Below are 25842 nucleotides of genomic sequence, written 5' to 3'. Positions count from 1 at the left end.
TTGGCCATCTAACCATCTACGAGAGAAAAATCTAAAGAGGTCTTCAGGAATTTGTTTCGATTGGGCAAGTTTTAATTGTTCTTTCACGCCAGCTAGTATTGGCCATGTTTCATGTTGTTCGGAGACGAAGACAAGCATTTGCACGTTATGGGAATATCCGAGAAGAGGGCGGCAGCGGAAACAGCTGATCGGTCATGTGACTTAAATGTTAGCTATGTCAGAATTTATTTGTCAAAGGCGTTTTCATAGCCCATTTAGTGCATCAACTCTTTTTCAATAAAGCTAAAAACCACCTCCTGCAAGCGTTTAAAAGATTTCGCAATTTAGGAAGTTTTATTGAATTTTGCAGTTTCCATCTTCTAATGCGATACTTCAAAATGCACATAAAAATATGTGAACGGAAATACAGCTGTTGATAATAAGAAGCAGATTGAGAAAATAGCTTCTCGGGGCCTTTAAATCTTTCTTTGGAGGTTCTGGAGTACTTACATTATATTTGAGTGTCAGCATAATCAAGCGTGGATGTCACCTAAGTAACATTTACTAAATATAAGAGGTACCTTTTGGTTATCAAGTATCAATATCACTCTGGTGACAGTAATATAATAAAGACTGTTAACAGTGTTAGCATTGCAGATATTGCTAAATGATTAATTCCTCAAAAGTGTGACAGATTTTAAAGATATGTTTTCTTTGTTTGCACAAAGGAAGATTAAAAATTGAGATTTAAAAGACTCTTTGAGATGGATTATTTTTCGATTATCCATCTCAATGCGGTCAATTTACCGGACAACACCACACAAGCAGGAATGTAAACCCATTATTTACAGATCCTGGCCCTGAGCCCTGAGTGAATTATACCTGTTAATCAGCTGCATTGAAAGGCGTTTGACGTCAGAGGTGGACAAAGCTAACAGAACAAGAGGTGTGAAGAGTGTGTGCGTGAGCGTGTTTGAGTAGGCAGGTGGGGCTGTCCAGGTCAAAGGTTAAGAGGGGTTGATGGGTGGGGCGGTGGTGGTGGTCGGGTGAAAGCTGCTCGGCAAACACAGCTTGCTGTCACAAACACACTAGATATATGAATAGCCACAAGTCTGTGAGAGAGACAGGGGATGGATAAGTGTGTGAGAGACGGAGAGGAAGATAGACAGCTCACGAGAGGGAAAGAGTGAAGGAGGGAGGCCCTCGGTTTACTCACAGTGTTGTGATATGTTCGTCATGTTTTCACACCGGGGGGATTCTCAGACTGCTTGTTTCCATTTCGCTGTCTGGGATTTATCCTTGACTGTCAAGATGTAGCTGACTTTAGTATATCTGAAAAGTAAGATCAAGGTGAGACAAAATGAGATGAAGTATACAGATTAGATGAGACTGAGATAAAATGAGACCAAGTGAACTTCACAAATGAGATGGAAAAAAGAGAGATTAGATAATATGTGATGAGGAACTATACGAAAGACAATAATGGTGAGACAGAGATAATACAAAAACGAGATCACATTATATTAAATGACATGAAATAAGATAAGATGACCCACAAGATGACATCAACTTTACTTAGAAGGTAAAACGTGATGATATGATATGAGATTGGAGAAAACAAGAAAAATGTGAGATTAGATGAGAGGAAATTAAATTACTTTTCCCGATTAGGTGAAACTGATATTAAATGAGACAAGTTGATCTTTACTAATTCGTTTTTAAAAAATATTTTTTTTACCGAGGATGCAAGATGAGATGATACGACATGATAAGAAGAGGTGAAGTTGATTAATAATATTATTGATGAGATGAGATGTGAGATTAAATGTATTGATGAGATCAGATGAATTTGGTTAATGAGAAAAAAGAGACCATACAAAATGATTATTATATTACTTTACATTTAATGAGATGAGATTAAACATACTATAAAATTCGATGAGACTGAGAAGAGACGAGATTACCGTCTTTAGTAAGAGAAAAAAAAAGTGATGAGACAAGATTAACTTTACTAATGAGATGAATAAAGATATAACATTAACTTTTCTGAGGGGAAATGTGATATAATATGAGATGAGACAAGATGAGAGGAGGTGAGGCTACATGAGATGACATGAGACAAGATCATCTTTACTAATGACGTGAGAAAATTTACAATTGCCAGAAATGGCAAGATGTTAAAATATGAGATTAGATGAGTAATTAAATTAACTTTATTGATGAGATGAACTTCAGGGTGGTGACTTTATGAGATGTAACGAGCTGAGATGAACTAGATGAAACTGAGACGAAATGAGACAAGGTGACCTTTACTGATACGACGAAAAAAGTGAGTTAACATAAACTTTACTGAGGAGGCCAGATGAGATGATACGAAATAGGATTAATTGATGCTTATTTTGTGAAACTTTGATGGTTTTCCTTTAGATCTTCTCAGTGGGCTACAGCAGCATCTTTTCAACCAAAGATACACAACAAGCTAAACAGGCTCGAGTAAGACTTCAGCTAACTAATGTGTCTGTTCTGTGACCGGTTCAATCCGACCCTCAAAGCACAAATCTGCCGCCACATCAAACGTTTTCTTTTTAGATCTCAGTATAGACTTTTGCTTTTTGCCTTAATTTATCCTGGGAATATTTGCCAAGCACACATGCTCTCTTTCATCAACACCCTGCTTCACACGTACAAAGTTACACACATTCATACTTGGCGGCTGCCCAGTGCAACCACAGCCTTCTAGTGTTGGTCCACTGGGCAGCTCCACCAGAGCAATTTGGACGTTAAGAAAATGCTCAAGGACATTTTCTATGGTGTTAGCTGAAGGAGAGGAGAGCAGGCTGCATTCACTTCCCTGCTCTACATTTTTCTTGGCAAATCAGGGATCCAACATCTCAATCTTCAAATCAGCCCACTTGTCTAAACTTAAGGCCTGCACATATTGGAACTAGACCTTTTGTGTAATGAAAGACATTTAGAAGAAAAACAATCTGGCATTTGGTGAAAGGACTTTGGAAAGGAAATCAACAAACACTTTTAGACATCAGTCTCTCTCAACCCATTTTATTTATTCTATGATACATATTATGGCCCCTATCAAGTTTTTCAAAGCAGTGGAATTAAAACATAATGGGTTTTTATGTGACATTCTTCATTATCAATTTATTAATTTAGTCATAATAGTTTATTTTAGTGTTATTCCAGGTTTGGTTTCCCTTGGAAATTGGATTCTGTGAAGAAACAAGACTAGAAAAGTTGATAAAGCCATGCTAGGCTCTGTGAGCAGTGAGCTAAATGCTAATATCAGCATGCTAACATGCTCACAATGACTAACATGGCTAACAAGCAGATGTTCAGAAGGTATAATATTTACTATGTTCAATTTCCCAGTTTAGCATGTTAGCAAGCTAACATTTGTTAATTAGAAAAAACACAAAGAACAGAAGAGGCTCATGGGATTGTCATTTTGCAGGTATTTGATCATAAACCACAGTACTAGACAAATCTCGATTCTCAACCTCATGATGGCGTTGGGTGACGAGTTAAAGGATCACCTAAGTTATTAAAATTCATCCTGAGGGGGACATGAATTATTCATTATGGCAATCCATTGAGACGTTTCACTCGAAACCACAAATGTGTTGCTCATGGTGGCACTAGAGGAATAGTGAAGGGGTCGCCAAAATCAGTCGGATTCATTGTCAGGGAAACATGAAAGTCTGCACAAAATGTAATGTCAATCACTACAATAGTTGTTGAGATATTTCAGTTTGGACCAAAGTGGTGGACCAGTTGGCAGACCAACGTTGCCATAGAGCCATGCTGCTAACATGGCTATAACAGATGAACCATCTAACAGCGCACCTGATTCAACTGTTATCAGGCCATTAAATAGCCGTTATCAGATGTGGGTCAAACGTGAATTAAACGTTAAGTTTTGAATATAAACAAAAAGGCTTCTTTAGGTTTAGGCAAAAAAAGAAACTACAACTTTTTAAGGTTTAGGCAAAAAAAACTACAACTTCTTTAGGTCAAGGCAATAAAACTACAACTTCTTTAGGTTTAGACGAAAAAACACAAACACTAAAAGTTTAGAGAAAAACATTGTGTTTTGGGTTAAAACAACTACGAACACAAAGACAACTATACATTGTTGGTTTCATAAGGGATGCAAACTCCAGTCTCCTGGCTGAGAACCCTGTGCTTTCTGTGATCTACCTTTTGAATAGATGATAAAAACCTATTAGTGGGTGTAGTAGGCCCCTACTGACCCACATCTATGGGGCTTATAGTGACTGATAATGCCTATTTAATAGCCTGACTACAGTCCAATTGACTGAACAGCTCATCTACTGTATGTGTGTTTTGTCCATTATGCTCAAAACATTGGCACTAAACTGACACATGTATTTCAATAGAACTGACATTATATAATTACAAAATCAAGTGCCAGACAGCATGGATGGTCATCCACAATGATTCATCTGTGGCTCACTGTTCCAGGCAAACGGCTCAGTGCTCACATCTTCATAAGAGCCCTCCCTTCATGCGGCAACATGTTGCTCTGCTCAGACCAGTCTGAACTGCCCCTCGCTAGGACACGGCCGCTTCAGCATCAAACGATATTTTTAATCAAGTGGTCAAAAGCTATTGCACAAACATTCTAAAGTAGCTTAGGTCAACAGTGTCCCAGAGCCTGTTCTGTTAGCTGGAATGCTCCTGTACGCTGCGAACAGGCCTCTCTTTGTGTTTCAGTCCAGCAGCCTCACGCCACACCGCACCACTCTGGAATCCTGTTTGTTTTCTTTCAAATTTCTCAACCTAGTTCGCTCCGATGTGGAAGCGCAGTGTACTGTGTGTGTGTGTGTGTGTGTGTGTGTGTTTGTGTGTTTGCTTATGTGTTTTAAGGCGTGCGCAAAGTGTGCATCTGTGTTTGTACCCATGCAGCAACAGTATGGCTCATTGAGCATGTGCTCATTTTAAGCCGGTGCCAAAGTTCACATGCTTTAAAGTGGAACATACTGGAGGAGTTTAAAAATTATAAACTTTGAGCCTGTGTGTATCCAGCCAGCTCCGGTGTAGGTTGTTAATGTGAAGAGTTACAGATAGATGCCTATTGGACCAAACTATGCTTTCTGTAGCCAACAGGCCTGGTGTTTAATTCACATTCAATTCAATCAATGCAGGATTTTCTTGAACAGAGTTTGCTTTTGGTATTTTAATGTGTTTTTCTTCCTGAGGACTAATACATGTTGAATTTCCTCTACATTCAGGGTCAAGACAAAACCTTGACCCTGAATGTGTTGTTTTGCATTTCTGGACTCCCCACATTCAATTCTTGTCAATCCACTTATCTAACCAGTAATCTGCAATTATCCACAATACTGCAACGTTGACTGGACAAACACCTTCCCTCTCACACTGTTAGTCCTCCTCCCCCTTTCTCCTAATTTCTACCGTTGGCTGACCAAACCAGAGGAATTCATTATCCCGGAAACTTTTTGCAGAACAGAGTGAGCCAAGCAGGGCAAGGCTATTCTTCTTTCCTGTTCTTCCTGACAATCAAACCATGGCATACAATCAACCTATTATTACTGCTACAGATAACCACTGTTCTTCTGCCATATGAACTGCAACCCTGGCTAGCTGGAAGTCCTGCTTTTACCCTGAACAGCCTGGTTGTATCTGTAAAGAGGTTACCTGCATCGGATTATTTCTGTGAGGAAAATGTCCGGCACATCACAACATTCTCTAATAGTAAAGACACCATCTGAACTTTGACCGGGCATCTTTGCAAAAGCTGAGAGTGCTTAAAATGTCTTTGCATTTAAGTATAAAGAAGGATACTTCTCTATATCGATTTAATTTGAGTTGCAAATACTTTTTTATAGTGACTTATTTGGCAAAAGGACTGAATGGTGTGAAAATCTGAGTGGTCAATTCAATTTCAATGAGACAAACGTTATATCTGGAAATAAGAAACCTAGTCTTCCATGCATCCTTCAGCTATCTTTTCACACCAATGCTTTACAGGGTTGTGGGGAGCAGGAGTCTATCCCAGTTTCCACCCTGGACAGGTTACCAGTCTGTGTAACAAGGCTGACACATAATACCAATAAAAAAAGTCATAAAAAAATATGCCATAGAAAATGTCATACTATAGAATGTCATTAAAAAAGTCATAAAAAAAGTCATAGTATAGTATGCCATAAAAAATGTTGTGAAACATGTCATATAAAATGTATTTGTATAGTATGTCATAAATAAATGTCATAAAAAATTTCATAGTATAGTATCCAACCATTCACACTCTGGGGACTGTGGGAGGAAACGTGCAGACATGGCGATACCTCCACAAAGGAAAGCCCCCCCCCAATATTACATGACAACATAAAAGCTTTATAAGAATGGGAAATTACACAACCATTTGTCCTGGAGGTGTGAAAATGCAGAGATTGTGCATTTCTGCAATCTGTTACTATTTGGAATTGTTTAGCAGCGGCATATCATCAGCAGACATAATATTGACTTCAGTTGTTATGCAGATGACACGCAATTGTATATCACAATAAAGCCTGTTACCACTGTTGTGCACTGTATTATGTCTTTCCTTGCTGTTGTTACAAAATTAATATCCACAAATTTCCTGCAGTTGAAAGACTCATTATTAGCAGTTTCTCCTTTAGGTGCCTTTTCTAATAACGTCAAACAAGAAGCCTGTAAACTAAGTGAAATCTTTTACTCCACGCTGTCTGTTGGTGTGCAGGTGACTCAAGTGGTGCAGTCTCATTTCATTCAACTGAGATATTTAACCCAGATTATTAGGTCAGGTTAGTTCCTCTCATTTGCAGACCTAAAGAAGCTTTATCTCCTCCAGATTATTATTATTATTATTATTATTATTATTAACTGCAGGAGCATGAAAATGTTTTTGCATTGTGAGAACATTAAGATCAAAAGAACTGTATTTAAATGTCTAGTCCATAGTATGTTCAAGAAAGCATCTTTGAGCCACACATTAAATAAATAAAATAAAAAATGTGATGGATGAATTCATGCATACTGAGCACTCTTGCTGTTCATGATGTTGTTATATCATGATGTTTTTCTGAACATCCATCCATCTTTCGCCTGTCCTTAAAACATTTCTCACTCTGATGTGCTATTTTTCAAACCCTTTACTGCTCCATTTCCAGTAACCTGAGGAAATGCCTTTTCTGGGCTGTCCCACTAAAATGCCACATATAGGCGGCCCCTTCTAATACTGCAGGATAGGCTGCTCTGAAAAGCCCCTCCAAAATACTCTGCAGGGCGGTGTGTCCTGAATGTCCTGCACCTGCATAAACACACCGAGCCAGGAGAACCGCCTGCCGCCCTGCCAGGCACGCTAAACCACATGTCTAAAAGGCAGGAGAAAAACATACCTGGGAACAGTTACCGTGAGAAGCAGAGGTAAAGTAGAATACAGTTAACCACAAAAGGTTGTAGTCAAAAGGCATGGTAAGAAAGGTGCAACCTTCAGTTTATACATGCTTAGTGAAAGCCAGAGTGCAAAGTAAGGTTTAGGTTTTGCAAGTACACTCAAAACATACCTGATAACAAAATACAGAAGCCTGCATATGTGTGATATAAAAACAAAAAACTAGTAAAAGATCCTTGGCTGTCAGACACCGGGAGAGAAAAAAGAGAAACCAGATGGATGGAGTAGATGAAGAAAAAGAAAAAAATGACAAAACTGAAATCAAATTAGGTGATAAATACAATTTGGAAACCTCAAGGATAATTAAGTAAAATGAGTGTTTAAAGGGTAAAAGGAAAAAAGTGTTAGCACCAGAGAGAGAGCAAATCGGGCCCCCGAGACAAGCTGCATATTGACACACTGTGACAGAACACCTTCCTGTCAGACGTGCCCCGTAAAGGCTCCCCTCAGTGGGACAAGGCTTCATATTCACACAGCATCACACGACACCTTGTAGTTGCGTAACTGTCGCACCCTTCAATCATTGTACTGTAAGTGAGACCTCACAAGGGGCCCCGGTCATACATGCCATACTGCTTTATAGCACAGGAGGCTCCGGTTTTGCTAGAGGGCCTCCATATGTGATCCTGGAGAAGTCTGTAAAAATGGGAAATCTCAGAAATAGGAACAGAAGTCGAAGCAAGACTTTCATGCTATAATTCAATCTAGCAATGGAAATACTCTAAAACATTATACATTCTGGTTATAAAAAAAAGGATCCTAGTTTGCTGCCACAGATTTGACAGATACCAGCGTGATAGTTCCTTCCTGCGTCATCGCCTCCTCCCCACCCTCAGCTGCTGATGGATTTATACACTGAGCGGTACTGGATGCAGCTGGAAAAATAGCAGTGAACTTACAGTTGATGATGCACATTTGGGGTAACACATGTGGTGATGATGATGATGATACGTTCCTCTGGATTAAGGTTTGTAAATCTGACAAACTAATAATCCTTAAAGCAGACATTACAGTATCTAGCTGTGTGTTTTGGCTCTTGATTAAGACTGTTGCTATTGCGTCAAGCAGAGATGTACTGAAGAATAAACAGAGTTTTAGTTGTACTTGCACATTTTATTTGAAAGCTGAGAGCCTACATGAAGTAAATTTATAGCAATTTAAAGGAATAGTTTGACATTTTAGGAAATACACTTACTTGCTGAGAGTAAAGCCTCGGTTATGCTTTCCACATGGACTCCTCTGGTTGCAAAAAGAAGTCAGATTGTATAGAAGTCTATGAGAAAATGAGCCTACTTCTCACTTGATTTATTACCTCAGTAAACATTGTAAACATGAGTTTATGGTCTCACTCGCTAGTTTCAAGTCTTCTTCAATACAGCATGATGTTCATTCAATAAATTATGGTCCCATTTATAGTAAAATAGAGATAAAGCAGGGTATGATTTTGAGCATGGCTACTTTGTGGCTGACAGGTTGTTACCACGGCGTTGTTCGGTCTGAGAGTTGTCCGTGTTTTCATCTTACAACTTTAACCCTTTCACAGTGTGTTTACAGTTCATAAAAGTTAACTATAACCTTGGTGGTTGCCGGAAAATGTCTTATTCAGTGTTCAGTTGTACTTAGTTCCACCCTTTCATGCACTTCTGTTTGTAAGAAACCAAGATGGTGACGGTCAAAAATGCCAATATGGAGGCTTCAAAATGGCAGTCCACAAACCAATGGGTGACGTCAAGGTGACTACGTCCACTTCTTTTATACAGTCTATGGTGTTAAGGACAGGCGTAGAAATGTTTTTGTTGAGCTTCCTTAGATTGGCTGTTGTCCACATTGTAACAAGTCCCAAATGGACAGCATAGTTTACTCACCACTAATTTACCACTAAACTATTTTAAAACCTTTGCGTTCATGCTGTGATTCACTCCTGCTGAGAGAGAGTGGAATACATATTTCATGCTGTCTGTGCTGAGGTAGGAGAAACATGTGAAACCTGGGTCGTCTGCTGCCGGTTTGACAGCTAGCTGAGCAATGACTCCTTCCTGCGTCATCACTTCCTCCTCACTTTGCTGAGGAATCCACCTTTCACTGTTCCAGCCGGGGGAATATTACATGTTGTTGAGAAGACGATGATGGGAGCATAATATTTTCCGCTGTCAGTTTGGAAGCGGGCAGGTATGCTGCAAGGTAAAGAACAATCGCATAGCATAGGACACAGCTGGATTGCATTGCTCCGTCTCTCCTGGTTATCATTAGTTTCTTAAAAAGTAGCAGCCATTCTACTTGAGAAAACATGATACAGTGAGAGCTACTTTTAGCAAAGGAGAGAGAAACAACTGGCCAGCTGTGACCTTCCAGCCAACATACGCATAGACGAGCACAGAGGGGTCAGATTGCCACCAGACAGACGGGCAAACAGACAGACAGACATGGGGCGAGGGTGTAGGCTGCAGACTGACCTTGCAACTAGTAGACAGATGGGGAGAGGCCTTTCGTTCCAGACACACAGACAGACAGGGAGGGGTCCAGTTCGCCACTGTGCAGAAACTTCATATCTGGAAACAATTAGAGCAGATGGGAGCACTGGCCAGGCTGTTTCTATAAGGCACAGCACAATTCTATCAAGACTTTATTAGGAACAGTTTGCTCTACTAATGACCAAAACCACCAGTCACAAAAGCACAGTTCGTTATTCCATCAACATCTTATGAAGCAGGAGCTAACAATATTGTTTTTTCAATCCTTCATTCAGTTAAGAACACATTTGTGTTTGCACTGACAGCCTAGCAAAAGGGGAAAGCCTCCAGAAGAGTAATATTTTCACAGCCGTTTATAAAGGAACAGTCGTCCTCGCGCTAATCGTTCACCTTTTGTTCATTTTGATTAGTCATCTGAGAACGGCGTTCCCTTTTGCAGCGTTCAGCACTAACAGCTCCATCAGAGGACAGATCTACTGTTGACTTTGAATGTTCTTTCAGTCAAGACACCACGCAGACGCTGGTTTTGCCAAAAGGTCTGATTTTCATTGGTAAAGCCAGAACTCAAGCAGCGATGAGAGGCGCTCATTTCACACTTCCCTAATAAGAGCATTTGTGGCTTGAACATTGTTCTGTCAGATCAAAGGGGGGGTTCTTTGTGTTGATGTTAGTGCCAGTATAGGAAGCCCAATCTGTGGGCTGGTTTTATGTTTAAACCACACACAAAATACTTAGAGGTTTATGACTTTAGGCCATTAGTCATTGATATAGTCATACTACTACTATTTATGATTACACAAGGACAGTAGAGAGTAGTATACAAACACACTTATTAAGCTATAATCAATATTTTTACCTTAACAATGGGTCAACTGACATGTGAAAGGGGTCGCAGCTTCCCTCAGCTCTACAGAGATTGAGATTGGTTGTACTTAGCTCCACCCTCTCGTGTCACTTCTGGTTGCAAAAAAACAAGATGGGCGACGGCCAAAAACCAAAATGATGATGGTCAAAACGCCAAACTCAAGACTTGGCAAAATGGCAGTCTACAAACCAATTGGTGACATCATGGTGACTTCTTATATACAGTCTATGGTGCTACCTGCACAGCAACAAACAGCACTTAGCAGCTAAAGAGCCAGATATTTCCTTCAGGAGGGGACCAAAACAGAGCTAATAGAACTTGCTAACTGTTTGTCAAAATATCGAAACTCACAGGATCATGTGATATGATGTGATAAGCTCCACAACATCTACTAACTGGACCTTGAAGAGAGATTGTTTCCAAGTTCAAACCTCAACCTCAAATTTATCCATTTTGACTATCGGGAACAATCCTACAAAGACACATAAAAATCTCCACATGCAGTTTATGAGGCTCTTTATCCTCTAAATAAATAAAGTTCTTTAAGAGGATATAATGAAGTAAATAAGCAGCAGCTTGTAAATAATAGATTGAGGTACAGTAAATTGAGATTTGAGTTACTGGCAGGCAGCTGCTAAATAATCAGAAACTAGGCAACAAGCTCTGGAGCAGGAACACTCTTCTACTTTCTGACAGTAAACCAACAAACTGTAAAAAGCAGCCGTTAAGCTTTATATGAAACTGTATGAGAGCACTCCTTCTCCTGCTGACAGCCAGTATATAACCATCCAGTAAAACAGACAGTAAACACACACTTTCAAGACCAGTTTCACATCTCAGGCAACCTCAGTATGAAAGAAAAAAAACGACCAAATTTAAATGAAAGCCTTTAAAAAGTCTAATGATAGAAAAACAGTTCGCGTTTATTTGATGTTGAGGAATGTTAAGGTGAAGTCTTGACCTGGATCGCTGCACATCACGGCTAGAAACACCTGTCTGGGAAGCAGAAACCCACAAAGCTAAATGTCAATTTTTTTCCCTGCTTGAAGTAACATTTACCTTGGCAGTGAATGAGACAAAGCAGCAGCGTGTGATTAAAGCCGATGTTTTTATTCAAGGCTTTTACAGGAAGCTAATTAGCTGAGGTATGCAGTCGTGTGCCAAGCTAATAGGGGGAAGCTGACATTCCTGCAGGGAAGCGGAGGCTTCAGAAAGCTACAGAATATGTATTTACATTCACAACCATACTCTGTGTGAGCCACAAGACTTTCAATTCAAACACCTTTTTTTTTAATATTCAAATATTGAAAAAAGTTAGGATGTGGTCTAGTGCAGGGAACCACAAGGTGAGTAAATTTGAGAACATTGAAAACCTGCAGAGGTTATTTGTCCTGTTGTAACTGGCTGATAAAAGTCACTTTGAAATAAAATATAAAAAACATTGACTGGTTGTAGTGCTTCAGAAAATCAGTGCTACGGATGTGTTTACTTCAAGAATGACTAGGTAAACCTCATTGGGCAAACCAGTGTAATGCGCAGGAGGCCACGAAAGAAGAAAGTATGTCATGAGAGTAAAATACATGCAGATTGTATTGTAGTCTGCCTATGAAAAAAATGGTTTGTGGCCTAAATGGTTTTTGGTTTTGGGTTATATACATTTTAGCGTAATTTCCCTTTTGATTGCTAGTCCTGTCTTCTTCCACTGCAGCTGTGCAGCCGTTTCGACTGTTATCAGGCCATTAAATAGGAGTTATCGATCAATACAAGCACCATAAATCTGGGCCATTAGTGGCCTACTACGCCTACTACATTGTAAAAGTCAGCAACATGTTCTTACACGTAAAACTTACATTTTGAACACTAACAAAAGTGCTTCTTTATGTTTAGGCAACAAAACTACAACTTTTTTAGGTTTAGGCAAACAAAAACACTTGGGGGAAAAAACTCAAAGACATCACAGAGTTGGTTTCACACCGGAAGCAAACCCCTGAGTTTTGTGTCTTATCCATTGCATCCAACCTCCACCCCACAGGAGTTTCACACTGTCTATACTACAGCGCATGACTTCCGCTTCTGCTCCTGTCAAAATTACTACGGTCGCTAGAGGTCGTTGTTGTGATTGTTTATACCTTCTTTCGGTGATCTACCGTGTGAATAGATGATAAAACCTACTAGTAGGCCCTACTGACCCACATCTATCATGCTTATAGCAACTGATAACGCCTATTTAATGGTCTGAAAATCGGCCGGCAACCTGCAGGCTTCTCAGTGTGTCCATCAAGTATTGAGCTGGAACCATTTAGCCTAGCATAAAGACTGGAAGTGGGGGAAAACAGCTAGTCTGGCTCTCCAAAACTCACTAAGTAACACTTTGTATATTGCTTGTTTAATCAATACACAAACAGAAATTTAAAAAATCAATTTGTGGTTTTAGAGGGAGTTACATGCTGTATCTAGTTCTTGATAAACAACTGTTTATCTGTCCACCTCTGGGAAGACTCTAGGAAGTTACTACGCCCGGCTATAGGAGAGTTTCACAGCAGACATTTTGACTTGTCAAAGCACAGGTGTTACTAATAACATTGGAAATGGCTCTGTTCTATAAGTGTCCCAGTGAGTCATGACATTGAGCAGCTAAATGGAATCCAGCCATCATTCATTTTATTATTGAAACCTATGATTTGTCTTCTGTGACATGCCAAAATGTCCACGTAAAACCACAACTTCTCATTTTCCGTTTATGTTTGTGTGTGGAGCAAGCTAACTAGATATAACATATTATTCAGTGAGCTTTAGGATTGTTGGTAGGTGTATTTTTGAACAGAGCTAAGCCAGTTGTTTCCCCCTACTAAGCTTGACGTAACTTGCAGCCATGAGAGTGGCATCAATCTTCTCATCTAACTACTGGCAAGAAGCGAATAAGTGCATTTCCCAAAAGTGTGAACTATTCCTTTAAACTAACAGACTTTCAACAAACTGTCATTCTCAATGTGCTCCAGTTAAATGCCTCCATTGTAGCTGTAGCACTGTGTGTGGCAGCACCCACGCTATATTTAGAAACCACCACCTGTAAAGGGCAGGGAATCTTTAGGGTCATGGTGCTCTACATGACCCAAAGACTTTGCTTGGTTTCATTTGACCATCAATAAGACTTCCAGAGGAGGAAGCATTGAGTGAGAACAAAGTGTGCCTAAGATTAGAAACCGCCTCGGCCTCCGGCTGAAAGTTCACTGAACCAGAACAGAGGCCATCCTGGACCCACACGGAGCTGTGTTTAAGCACAGACCACCTGACTTCCATATTATCCATGTGTGTGGCAGTAAATCCACAGCTGAGATGAGTTTCGGCTGTTTGTTGAAAGAGTAACAGCCCAAATTCTCATCAGTGTCTCTAGTCTAAACACTTTCCAGGACACAGGTTTTAAAAAGGCACTTTCCACTCTCTCTCTCTCTGCCTTTGACATTCCAGCCACCCATTAATCCCCATTGTTATATCTGCACAAATGTTCTCATGCACTATATCAAGTGTTAGTTTCCACCTGTGAGCTTCTGCCAGGCAAAAAATGCTTTGTCCAAGGTAGATGAAAGCAATATCTTCTCCCTTGTTAACACACACTGGCAAATGCATTCCCCTAGATGTCCCTTACTAAATGATTTATGAGAAAATTTGACCAAAAAATGCAATTCATCTCCCAACTATGCCCCTCTGGCATCAAACGGTCAATATATTATACCTCGGCCCATTACCCCAAGTAATCCTAAACCCAACTATTTCGTGCAGGCTGTGCCTGAAAAAAGATTGAGTCTCATGCATGTTTCCAGTCTGAACATTTTCCACCACTCCAGGCTTTAAATAGACACAGTTTCCATCTTGACAGTTCATCTGCCCACCAACCCCATTGTTAAATCTCAACAAATCATCCCAGGCTCCGGATCCATTATTAGTTTCCACTGCTTGTCTCTTCATAGACAGGCTTCAAAAAGTTTCCAAGTCTTTCATCTCTAAGTAATTGACCTGTCCCTTCTCCATTGTTAAATTTCAACAGATCACCGTCCCATCCCTTTAAAATTTTTCCCCTTGAGTGTCTTTGCAGGCAGGCTCCAAATTGTAAAAGAAAAGAGCAATTTACTTTCCCAGCATGTCTTTAGTAGCCTGCTTTCTTCACTTATGAAAAGTATATTGCAGATGACAGTAATGTTATGCACTTATTCTACGGTCTTGTCAGGGTTGTTCCTTTGGTCTGTAATCCTTATACGTGGTTATGAGTAATGTTGATACAAATATATTATGTGGTTATTTTTCCACTTTGCTACAGTTGAAGGTCAACTAAAATGCCTAAAATGTCGATGAATTACAAAATAACAGTATTTTCCCTCTTGTCCATGTTGTTTTCAACTTCTCCACCCTCCGTCTCCGTCTCTCTGCAGGCAGGCAGGCAGCCCAAGAGTTCAAAGAGGCAGAAATATACAGGCAGGAAAATCATTTTGAGATTTTGGTTTCATGTTCAGTTTACACAGTGGTATATAGATGGTCGGTTTGAAGGCTAAAGCCAAGGAACATTCCTCGAATAGCCTGCCAGCTACCACTAATGGAATTCAGTTTAATAGACAGCTGAGTGCAGATAGCACAACCAAAGCTTCAAATATGGACCCACCCGGTTTGGGAAAAACACTCTGGGTTTGACTACATATACCATACATATATACATATGCTGCATATATACAGTATACATATACATACACAAATGCATGTAGTTGCCAGTTCAACCTTCAGCCTCCAAAAGGACCCTAAATTTGAATTAACAAAAAGTGAATATTTGAATGAATATGGGTTTTAATGCAGGGCTGTTTTACTGTATTAGACCGTGTTTTAACTAGGTTTACCTAATAAACTAAATCTACATATAAAGTCCACTAAACACTGCAGCATGGTTTAGATAAATGTATCCACTAAACCTCACACCTCTTTTTCAAACTGGCATAAAATGGAAAGTGCACAAAAGCAAAATTAAAGACAGATGATTTTAGAAACGCTGCAAGTACTAAAAATGTTAACTGTGAAATCAAACTCTATATCTGGCCCGGTGTGGAACAAAATATGCCGTCTCAGTACAGAGTGTTGGCGCGACTGACTGGCCTTTTTTACTTTTGATGTTTATCTTCCTATTTAGCTTTAAAAGTGCCGGGAAGGTATGACTGCAGCTGTGCTGAATACGGTCAGTGTGTGGGAACCATGGAAACAGCTAAAAGAGGCCTCTGTGACATCAACATCAGGTGTGACATCATCAACCGTGGTGTGATGGAACTGTACACACATGAGGCGTAGAAGAAAACAAGGAATAATATCCACTTTCCATGCCTGACGGAGAGTAAACGAGGACAGTGTCGTCACCAGAGGCTGATGTGGGCCTGTAAGAATGTAGCCTGGTCAGACACTGAGTCTGTCATCTCCACACATCCTAAAGTTGGAAACTCCCCAGCTGACATGGTTATGTACCCTTGTGATGTCACACAGTAGCTATGAAACCAGCAGTGAAGTAATGAGGCTATAAGTGGCGGGCAGCGACGTGCGTAAATCCAGACTAGGATAGAAGGCAGGCCTTGACCTGGAATAATTACACGGGTCACATGACCTTAAATCTGTATAACTACAGAGCTAAATTAGGGACATCCCTCTATCAGTGTATTCTCTTGGTAAGGGTGGAGGTGCTGAGAGTACTAAACTGTGAAACAATACATCAGCATGATGTTATTATTGTTAATTGTACTGGTGTCAGCTGTATTCAACTGGAGACTGATTCGCAGTGTTCAGTGTTACTGTACGGCAGCTCCTGGCCCTGTTACTGCAGTGCTGGCATGACTAATAACTAATTATTACTTTTAGTTTCATATTTTCTATATCTGTCGTCTAGTTTGACTACATTTAAATGATAGTTGATGATTAATTTTATGTTACAATTAACTTTCATGAACTGAAAACATACTGTGAAATGGTTAAAGTCGCAAGACAAAATCACCAAGTCTTATTTTCAAGTCATTATACACTAACGAAAACATACGTATTAATATTATATTCTATTTCTGCCAATAGATCCCCCCAATTTCATTGTGACTGTAATAGCATCAATAAATCCCATCATCACTAACATACTTAGAATTTGCATGCATTGGTTTGCTCAATTCAGTTTTCCCAACGTGTGAAAGTAGAAGATTTAAGGTCAGACATCTTGCACGCAGGTATGTTCAACAACATGCGACGCCAACGAGCACAAAGCTGAACCGACATTGTATCCCCACCACAGTTCCATTACTGATTTTAAGCCACAGCTACTCTCTTAGACAAATATCTTGGTCTATACTTAGCCTCGACATATCTGGGCATACCACACACAGAGCCATATGTTTCCTTTGGCCACGGCAGATCAACCCATCCACACATCCAGATCTGCAGAGCAGTGAAGCACATGGCCAGTCAGCCCGCTGATACTCAGCACAGGAAACAGATTGAGCTCAGAGAACATTCGGTCTGACAGCGAAAAACAACCAGCAGCATAACAACATCCAGAAAAATACCAGTTTCCCAACAATATTATGGCTACAGTCCAGGACAAAACAATATTCACTTTGTTTTCTTATAATCTTGCTATCGATAGACTCCTTTGTCATAATATACCACTCGGATATACATTCAATACTCTTACTCAGTCAGACTTGATGCTATCTGTTAAAACAAATGAGTTAAATCAACCAAAGCTTGAAAATTACAACACTTTATCTTCAAATAACATCCCTTAAAACTATTCCAAAAATGCCTGTAATGTCAGATAAATTGGCTTAATAAACAAGCTGACAGAAGCTGCATTATTCTGCACGTAAGATAAAAGTGTCAGCCAAGTTTGAGTGTTGTTTTGCAGCGTGGCCGGAGCACGTTCCTCCATCAAGCTGTTTCCTTTAGATATCATGGAGTTGAGGTTTGAGCCCTAAGGCTATAATGACTGGACTGACAGCACACACACACACTGACGCACACATGCTCACACACTTTCTCTGGTCTGTTTTGACAGACAGACTACTCCACACACACACCACACTTTCACTCTCGGCTGTGTTTTTCCTCGCTCAGATGGTCTAATAGGAGTCCCTACTGTACTGAGCCAGCATAGAGAAAGAACATATCCATATTAGGAAAAGAGCAGGCGTCCTTATATGGAAAAGCTTCCTCTGTAGTAACAGCCCTGTCTGCTGGCTTCTCACTCGCATTCCTACAGCTCCAGGTTTCTCTGGGAGTTTTTCATTTCCGATTCGCTGGCTGGAGAAGGAGCAGGGCCGCCTTTCATAAGAGTCTGGCCTGGTGTGTGATCCCCCTTTTTTCAAAAAAATACACAAACCTCCGTCTAGCCTCTTTCCTGCAATCCTCCACTCTGGGGTTTGATGTAGTAAAATAAGCCTGGCCAGGGACAGGGCACACCTGGCCTTTTTAAGTCCGTCATAGACTAAACCTCATTAGGCAGGTGAGAAGCCAGAGAACATGTAGCCTTTGTTCCCGTAATATCTGCCCCTTATGTCTTCATGGGCTGGGCCGCACTTTCACCAAAGTCGACTCAGGATTTTTAATCATGATTTGTCCTGACTAAGACCCTCGGAGTCGAAACGACCAGTCGAATGTGAAATACAATCCCACCAGCCTTTGTTTGCAACAGAATCCTCCTTTTCGGGAAGTAAAGCGGCCTAATGCTCAAATCAACAAACATCCATTACGGGTAGAGCCATTAACTGAGAACATTAGTCTTTGTCCCCTAAATACCTGTCCTGCATACCTTGGCAGGGCGGCACATTGAGCTCAGGTAACTCAGGAATAATCATCAGGATCATCTTGTTGTATTCAACAGCAGAAACAAATGACAGACATATTCTATTAACCATTTGCCAAATCTATTAGGATGTTATTTGCATCACAAATAATGAAATCTGGATGAAGTTATTAAAGTAAAAAAAAGTAAATGTTTTCAAGTATTGTACTAGAGTACAATTTTTAGGTCCTTTAATTAAGTATATCCGTTTTATTCTACTTTATACTTCTCCTCCACTACATTTCAGATAAAAATATTGTACTTTTTTTTCAACTACACTACATATATTAGTTACTGTCCAGATTAAGATTTTAGATAAAAAATATAAGCCTAAAAAAAGCAATGCACATTAAACATTAACCCAGTGGTTCCCAACCTTTTTGGCAGTTGTTTGTTGTTAACACTAAAGAGACAAATCCTGTACTTCTCAGACCATGTCATTTAAATAATTGTTTGAAGCCCAAAGACGTGCAATGATGTAATATATCACAAAAAAGCAAATATTAGAGAAAAGCTTTAAAACAGTATACAAATTAGTGTATCAAAACATATTTTTTTCTTCTTTCCTACCCGATTATTCTTCTCACGACCCCTCAGATTTATCTTGTGACCCTTTAGAGGGGACTCGACCCCTAGGTTGGGAAACTCTTGACTAAACTACTTTGCTGTATAAGATGTAGTTACAACTAGCTCCACCTCAACCAGCTACTATAGTAAAATGCTACTCATGCAGTGATGTAACAATATAATGATGTAATATATATGAATATATCAGTCGGGCAGGGTGCTGTTAATATTTATATACTTTTACTTAAAGGTGCAGTGTGTAGGATTTGGCGGCATCTAGTGGTGAGGTTGCAGATTGCAACCACCTGAAACTTCTCCTGTGTGCCAAGCGCGTTGGAAAACTACGGTGGCCGACATGAAAACACGCTCACGTGAGCTAGTGTTTGGTTTGTCCGTTCTGGGCTACTGTAGAAACATGGCGGCCGGCTCCTGAAGAGGACCTGCTCCGTACGTAGATATAAACGGATATACATACTCATTAATATTTTATTCCATTTCTGCCGATAGATCCCCCTGAATACTACACAATATCCCTTTAAGTAGGATTTTAAATGCTGGACTTTTACTTGTAATAATAATAGTATTGTAATAGTAATAGTATTTTTTTGCATTGTGGTATTGCTACTGTTACTTCAGTAAAGGATCGGAATACTTTTAATCCAACCCATATATCATGTGTATCATACAACTGGATTGGAGAACATATTTGTGAACAAAATGCTTCACTCATGCAAAAGAGATCATAACATGCTCATAATGTGTTTTAATGTTTAAAGCTGCAGTTCAGCCACTGATGTCAGTGCATAAAAATGCTACTGCAGTGTCCTAGATGTAACCACACAAGCACAGAGGACAAAGTTACAAGAAGCTTGCAGCAGTTGCCAAGTGTCTGTTTGCAGGAGCGAGCTCCTTGTTAGATAACCACCTCAAGTTAATGACTCAATGAACTTCCTGTCCCTAATAGTCTGCTGGTAATTTACTAAAGTACAGTCTGTACGTCTTTGATGCCAAAGCTGAGGAATGCTGTACTGGACTAACAGTCTTAACCACATCATTACACATCTATTAGTGTATTATCATCATGTTGATGCATCTTTATGACTTTCTACCTGTTGTTTTTTAACAGTTCTTCTTTCATTGAAACTCTTTTGTGCCTTCACTTTTGAACTGTGCTGAAGTTTTTTCTTTCTTGTCTTCTTTTTTTGAAATTAATATTTATAGGTACCGGCTGTCTGTTTGTGAAGTCAGTCTTCAGGAATTCCCAGTGTGGGGTCCCAGGCCTCTAACCAGACTTAACCTCCCATTCCAGATGAAAGCAGCTCTGAGAGAGAGAGAGAGAGAGAGAGAGAGAGAGAGAGACGGTGTTGTTTGGCCGAGCAGCAGAGCCTTGCCTTCAGACGGCAGGAATGTGGGATGTCTGGAGTGGGGGTCAGGAAGCGAGGAAAGAATGCCAAGTATGTCCATGTTTGTCCAGGGCTGGCTCTCCATTCAGCCCCCAGTGACGTGCTGCGAGGGCCAGTGAGTATAAAGGGAGCCGAGCTCTGCAGTCAGAACTCAGATCAACTCCTCTACCGAAGCTAAACTCTAGCTTTCACCAAGAACAGAAAGAAAGAAGGACTGTGACCGGAGCAGCAGAGAAACCAACGAGACAAGAGATCAACTTGATCAGAAACTGCTTCTCCAGCTCAAACTCTGAGACTAAAGGAAGACTTTCTCCACAAGACTTAAAGGGAAAAACTAGAATCTATTTCTACAAGGAAGAAAAGATGTCTGCTGGGATGAAGAAAATGATTTTGCTGCCTTTCCTGTGTATCATGCTCTCACACATGGTAAGTCAAAAAACACATTGAAAATGACTTCATACTGCTGTTGAGGCTTAGAAGCTCAGGCTTTAAATGGGCAATGCTTTGAGTCTTTAAAGCAAAAGACATTGTGTTCTCCATGTGCTGGATGTGTGACACTTTTTGGAGATGATATTTAAAGAAGCTTGTGTCTGTGTGTGCTCAGGCTGCAGGTCAGGAGTGCAGCAACCAGTGCTCGTGCCCCTCCACTCCGCCTCAGTGCCCCCTAGGAGTGAGTCTGGTGCTGGATGGCTGCGGCTGCTGCAGGGTGTGCGCCAAACAGATGGGGGAGCTCTGCACCGAGAAGGACCTCTGTGACCCACACAAAGGCCTCTACTGTGACTTCGGAGCTCCCATCAACAGACGCATAGGAGTGTGCACAGGTGAGCCCATTGAAAATGACTTTTTTTCTGTGCCGTCCTGCTGTACAGTAGATCATTAACTGTCCTCAGTGAGTGAACCAAATCATGACCTTTCTCTCGCCGTTTCACCCCACAGCTCGAGAGGGAGCCACATGTGTCTTCGGAGGCATGATGTACAAGAGCGGAGAGACTTTCCAGAGCAGCTGCAAGTACCAGTGTACCTGTCTGGATGGAGCTGTCGGCTGCGTCCCTCTTTGCTCCATCGACGTCAGGCTGCCCAGCCCCGACTGCCCCATGCCGAGACGCGTCAAGGTCCAAGGGAAGTGCTGCGAGGAGTGGGAGTGCGATTCTCCCAACAGACACAGTTTCATGGGCTCAGCTTTGGCCGGTAAGTCAGTCTCCTTTTCTTTTTAAGCACACAAGACTGTAGTTTCTTTGTCGATCTTTATACAAAGAGGAGACATAATCAGGATGGTCTCTAACCCGGTGTTTGCTCCTGTGTTTACAGCCTACAGAGAGGAAGAGACCTATGGCCCAGATCCCTCCATGATGAGGGAGAACTGCCTGGTTCAGACTACTGAATGGAGCGCGTGCTCCAAGACTTGCGGCCTTGGGGTTTCCACCAGGGTCACCAATGACAACCGCGATTGCCGCTTGGAGAAACAGACCCGCTTGTGTATGGTGCGACCATGCGAGTCACAGCTGGAGCAGAGCATTAGGGTGAGTTTTTGTTGAACTGCACTGCTCTCATAACCTCTACAGATATTAGTGTCAGCACTGAAATAGCCAAAGAATGCTTAATAAAGTTCTCTTCATTTCTTCCTCCAGAAAGGGAAAAAGTGCATCCGTACTCCCAGGCTCTCCAAGCCCATGAAGTTTGAGATCTCCGGCTGCACCACCACCAAGTCCTACAGGCCAAAGTTCTGCGGCGTCTGCCTGGACGGCCGCTGCTGCACCCCCCACAGAACCACCACCCTGCCCATGGAGTTCAAATGCCCCGACGGACAGGTCATGAAGAAGCACATGATGTTCATCAAGTCCTGCGCCTGCCACCACAACTGCCCCGGGGAGAACGACATCTTCGAGTCCATGTATTACAAGAAGATGATGGGAGACATGGCGTGAGCCACTTCGGGACGATCGCAGCTTATGACTTGAAAACAAAAAAAACAGAACTCCATCTCATTTTGCAGCTCAGTATATATGTGTTTTATTTTGTCATTTTCTCATTGTAAAAGTAGTCCAGACACTTATCCAAGTGTCTGTGTGTTTTGTATGGCTGGCGCACATCAGCCACATAGACTCAGACAGAGGGTTGCGTAGCAGCTCCAAGAGATTCCTGCACTATAACTTCTATTTTTGACAAACCTACTGTCAGGTTGATGCCCGTTCCCCTTGAAATCCCTTTTTACAGACCCGTCCATGTTACTGTATGCATTTTTATACCTTATCTAAACCTTGACGTCCTCTCTAAATGAGGGTCTAATAACTCCCCTCCCCACCCTCCGAGCCCAGACCAGACCTGGAAACTCTAAGCAGCTGTAGATGGAGCACGCAGACCACAGCAGGCCAGTGTTCCCCTGTGCAAACAGGTCTGAATGTGTCCTTGTGTGTGTGAGTGTGTGTGCAAGTTTGTGTCTGTTAGCACAAACCTGAATGTCGGCCTTGTCTCTGCGTCCACGCTGTTCACCTTGCTCACAGAGTAGAGGAAAGGTCAGAGCTACCGCCCAGCATGTGGACGAGAAAGCAAGCAGCGTGCTGAGTTTAAGGTTAGATATGAAACACGGTGGGCTTTGCCACGGCACTGAGAAAAGAGAAAAAAAAAGACGACATGTTGACTATTACTGATTCAGGTCAGAAGGAAGAAACCAATAGGAACAAAGTGTCTATTTTGTACAAAAATAGAAGAAAAGACTGGAAGAATTGAAATGTCATTCCTTTTTTATTGTTGATGTGTAAATGATGTATATATTTGTACAGTTTAAGTTAATTTAAAAGCCAAGTTTGTTCTGTGCTTCGAAATGTATCGATAGTGTACTTTTTGTCGACAGTATTTTTTACTATTTTATTGAGAAGTGTGACAAGAATGTTACATGTTTCACTCTGTAGCTGGAAATAAAATGTTATATTTTTTTATACAAACATGACTTCTCCAATTTGTCTGTCTTCAATTCTGATAAAAGCCAGAAGATCTATTACCTTAGCATACATAAAAGGCACATGGCTCTAATGTTAGTGATCTGCATAACTAGAACATTATTGTTCATGTTTAACTTTGACATATTAGCCAGTCAGAGCAAGTATGAATTAGTTATTAACACAACTCTCAGTGCAGGAAATCAACGTCGCTCGGTCATTACATAAAGTCTGCAACTCAAGTGAAAAAATGGGGAAATTAGTCAATCGGCAGGGAGTTTTCCTTATCATAAAGATTGTTTTATTCCCACCACAGGAGTTGGTTTATTCTTCCACTTTCCACTCAGGTTTATGTAACATCATTTACTTTTAATGCTTTCTTCAGTAAACAAAGAAGTTTTAAAAATGTATGACTTCTCATACAGCAAACAACATGAATAATACTCAGAACTGGTGGCTGTTTACTAAATTGCTCCCTATTGATTTGTTAGCTGAACTGAAAGAGGATATTTTAATGTATTAGTTTATGCATTGAGGCAAAGCAGTCCTGCTTGCTTTTCTTACACAAGGCAAGGTGGAAATAAACAAACCTGGGTTCTAAAGCACAAAAGGGAAATGTCCCTTGCTAGCAGCACTCACCTTTGGTAAAGGGGACTGAGGAAGTCTAATGTCGCCATCTGGTGCCGTCTCATGTTGTCGTCGTAGATTTTCAGCTTGTTTTGGTACCTATACACATACATCTTAAAAGGAGGAGCTCTTCACAGCCTTAAATGAATCTCTCTGATCCACAGTTGTAATAGTTGGTCAAACAGAATTAAGTTTGCTGCAGAAATTTCTAAATATAATATATCTAACAAGTATAATAGTAACAGTTGTTTGTGGTTATTGCCCAAAAACCTGGCTGTAATCTATTCTTCTTCATCATATTTGTCAACTTTAAATTGTAATTCAGGCCTTTTAAGACTCTCTGCATTTGCATATATTGGTGCTGGTAGGTATACTGTACATAATTTATATAAAGACCCTCTTAACAGTTTCAGTTTTCAGTTGTGTCCGCAGCAGCTATATTTATTTATTTAAGCTACCAGAGAAAGCAGAAAATTTTTTGCATTTTCAGTTTCTCCTCTGCCCACATTCTATTCTTGCTTCCTTTCAATCCATTTCTTTTTTTCTTTTTTTACTTCTGCTCAAGAGCTGTCAACATTTTTGCTGTCCAAATATAAAAACTGTTAATACCACACTGTATGATTCACTACACTGGCTCATTCTTCTTAATAGTAGCAACCAATAAATAATGATGCCAAAAGTAAGGGTTAAAATGTTGTTGTCTTGAATATACTGTATAAACAGCTTATGTACCAGAGTGATGATTCATGTTCTCAGCGTCTTCGCCCACAAACACAACCGAGTGCAGCCTGTATCTACAGTGTGAATCAATGTCTCTTTAAAGTGAGAAGCCACATTCACTATGGAGGACAGAACCTGCCTATAAAAAATTGATAAATAAATAAATAATATGCCATTAAATTAAATAAATAAATAAATGACTAGATAACTAAATAAATATGCCATTAAATGTACCAAAAATAATACTAAAAATAAATGTAGGCATTAATTAACTGATAAAATGTGACATAAATTGATATTTCTGTTTTAATTTGCTTCTTTATGAATTTACCTCGATAGTATGTAGAGTTTATTGCATTAATTCCCTTATGCAAATATTCATTTGATTTTAAAGACAATAAAATGATTAACCAAAACAGAGTTTTCCAGTTAAACTATTCAATTTATTGGTTTTTCTTACATAAATTAATTACAGTTCATTAATCTGCTAAAAATGTTCACTTATTGCCTTGGCTTGATTAGAGTCGACTGTATCTATAATAAGTAAGCATCTACGTCTTCTTCTTCTTCTGCTTCCCCATAAGTAAGCAAGCATCCCAGAAAGAACTTTGTACATGTATACATGCCGATACTGTACAACCTCACCTCGCTGGTGTGTGTTTACCTGCATCTGCCACCGTTCACATAAGTCAATGTAAAAAATTATTTGAAAAGCAGGCGAGATACATCTGCAGAAAGAGAGAGATGATTGTCGAGGAAAATGAAGGAAAACAAGCTGTCAACCTTCACTGACAGACAGAGTTTTCCTTTAAGAGCCTTGCTGTGTGTTCTGAATATTATATGCATGTGTTCGAATGCATTAGTTTATTTTTAGTATGCATGTCTAGCTGCAATGTGCATCTACTGTATGCTAATCTATGTGAGGGACAGGATGTCACAAGGGAGGCT

The 25842-nt window shown here is 40.3% G+C and overlaps 1 protein-coding gene and 1 long non-coding RNA gene across 2 annotated transcripts; both read left to right on the top strand.

Moving 5' to 3' along the window:
* The first annotated feature begins 4718 nt into the window (after positions 1–4718).
* LOC119476743 lies at positions 4719–25507 on the top strand. Its single transcript, XR_005204099.1, has 3 exons — positions 4719–4730; positions 20387–20399; positions 25316–25507. It is a non-coding gene; the product is annotated as an uncharacterized LOC119476743 (long non-coding RNA).
* ccn2a (cellular communication network factor 2a) lies at positions 20679–23553 on the top strand. The gene is made up of 5 exons (XM_037750223.1): positions 20679–21037; positions 21216–21432; positions 21548–21799; positions 21920–22131; positions 22240–23553. The coding sequence occupies exons 1-5, from the start codon at positions 20975–20977 to the stop codon at positions 22534–22536; spliced, it is 1041 nt and encodes a 346-aa protein (XP_037606151.1). The 5' UTR covers positions 20679–20974; the 3' UTR covers positions 22537–23553.
* Positions 25508–25842: the final 335 nt, after the last annotated feature.

This window comes from Sebastes umbrosus, chromosome 18, assembly GCF_015220745.1.
Source record: "Sebastes umbrosus isolate fSebUmb1 chromosome 18, fSebUmb1.pri, whole genome shotgun sequence".
Lineage (NCBI taxonomy): Eukaryota > Metazoa > Chordata > Actinopteri > Perciformes > Sebastidae > Sebastes > Sebastes umbrosus.
This window is presented reverse-complemented; position numbering and strand designations above follow the sequence as displayed.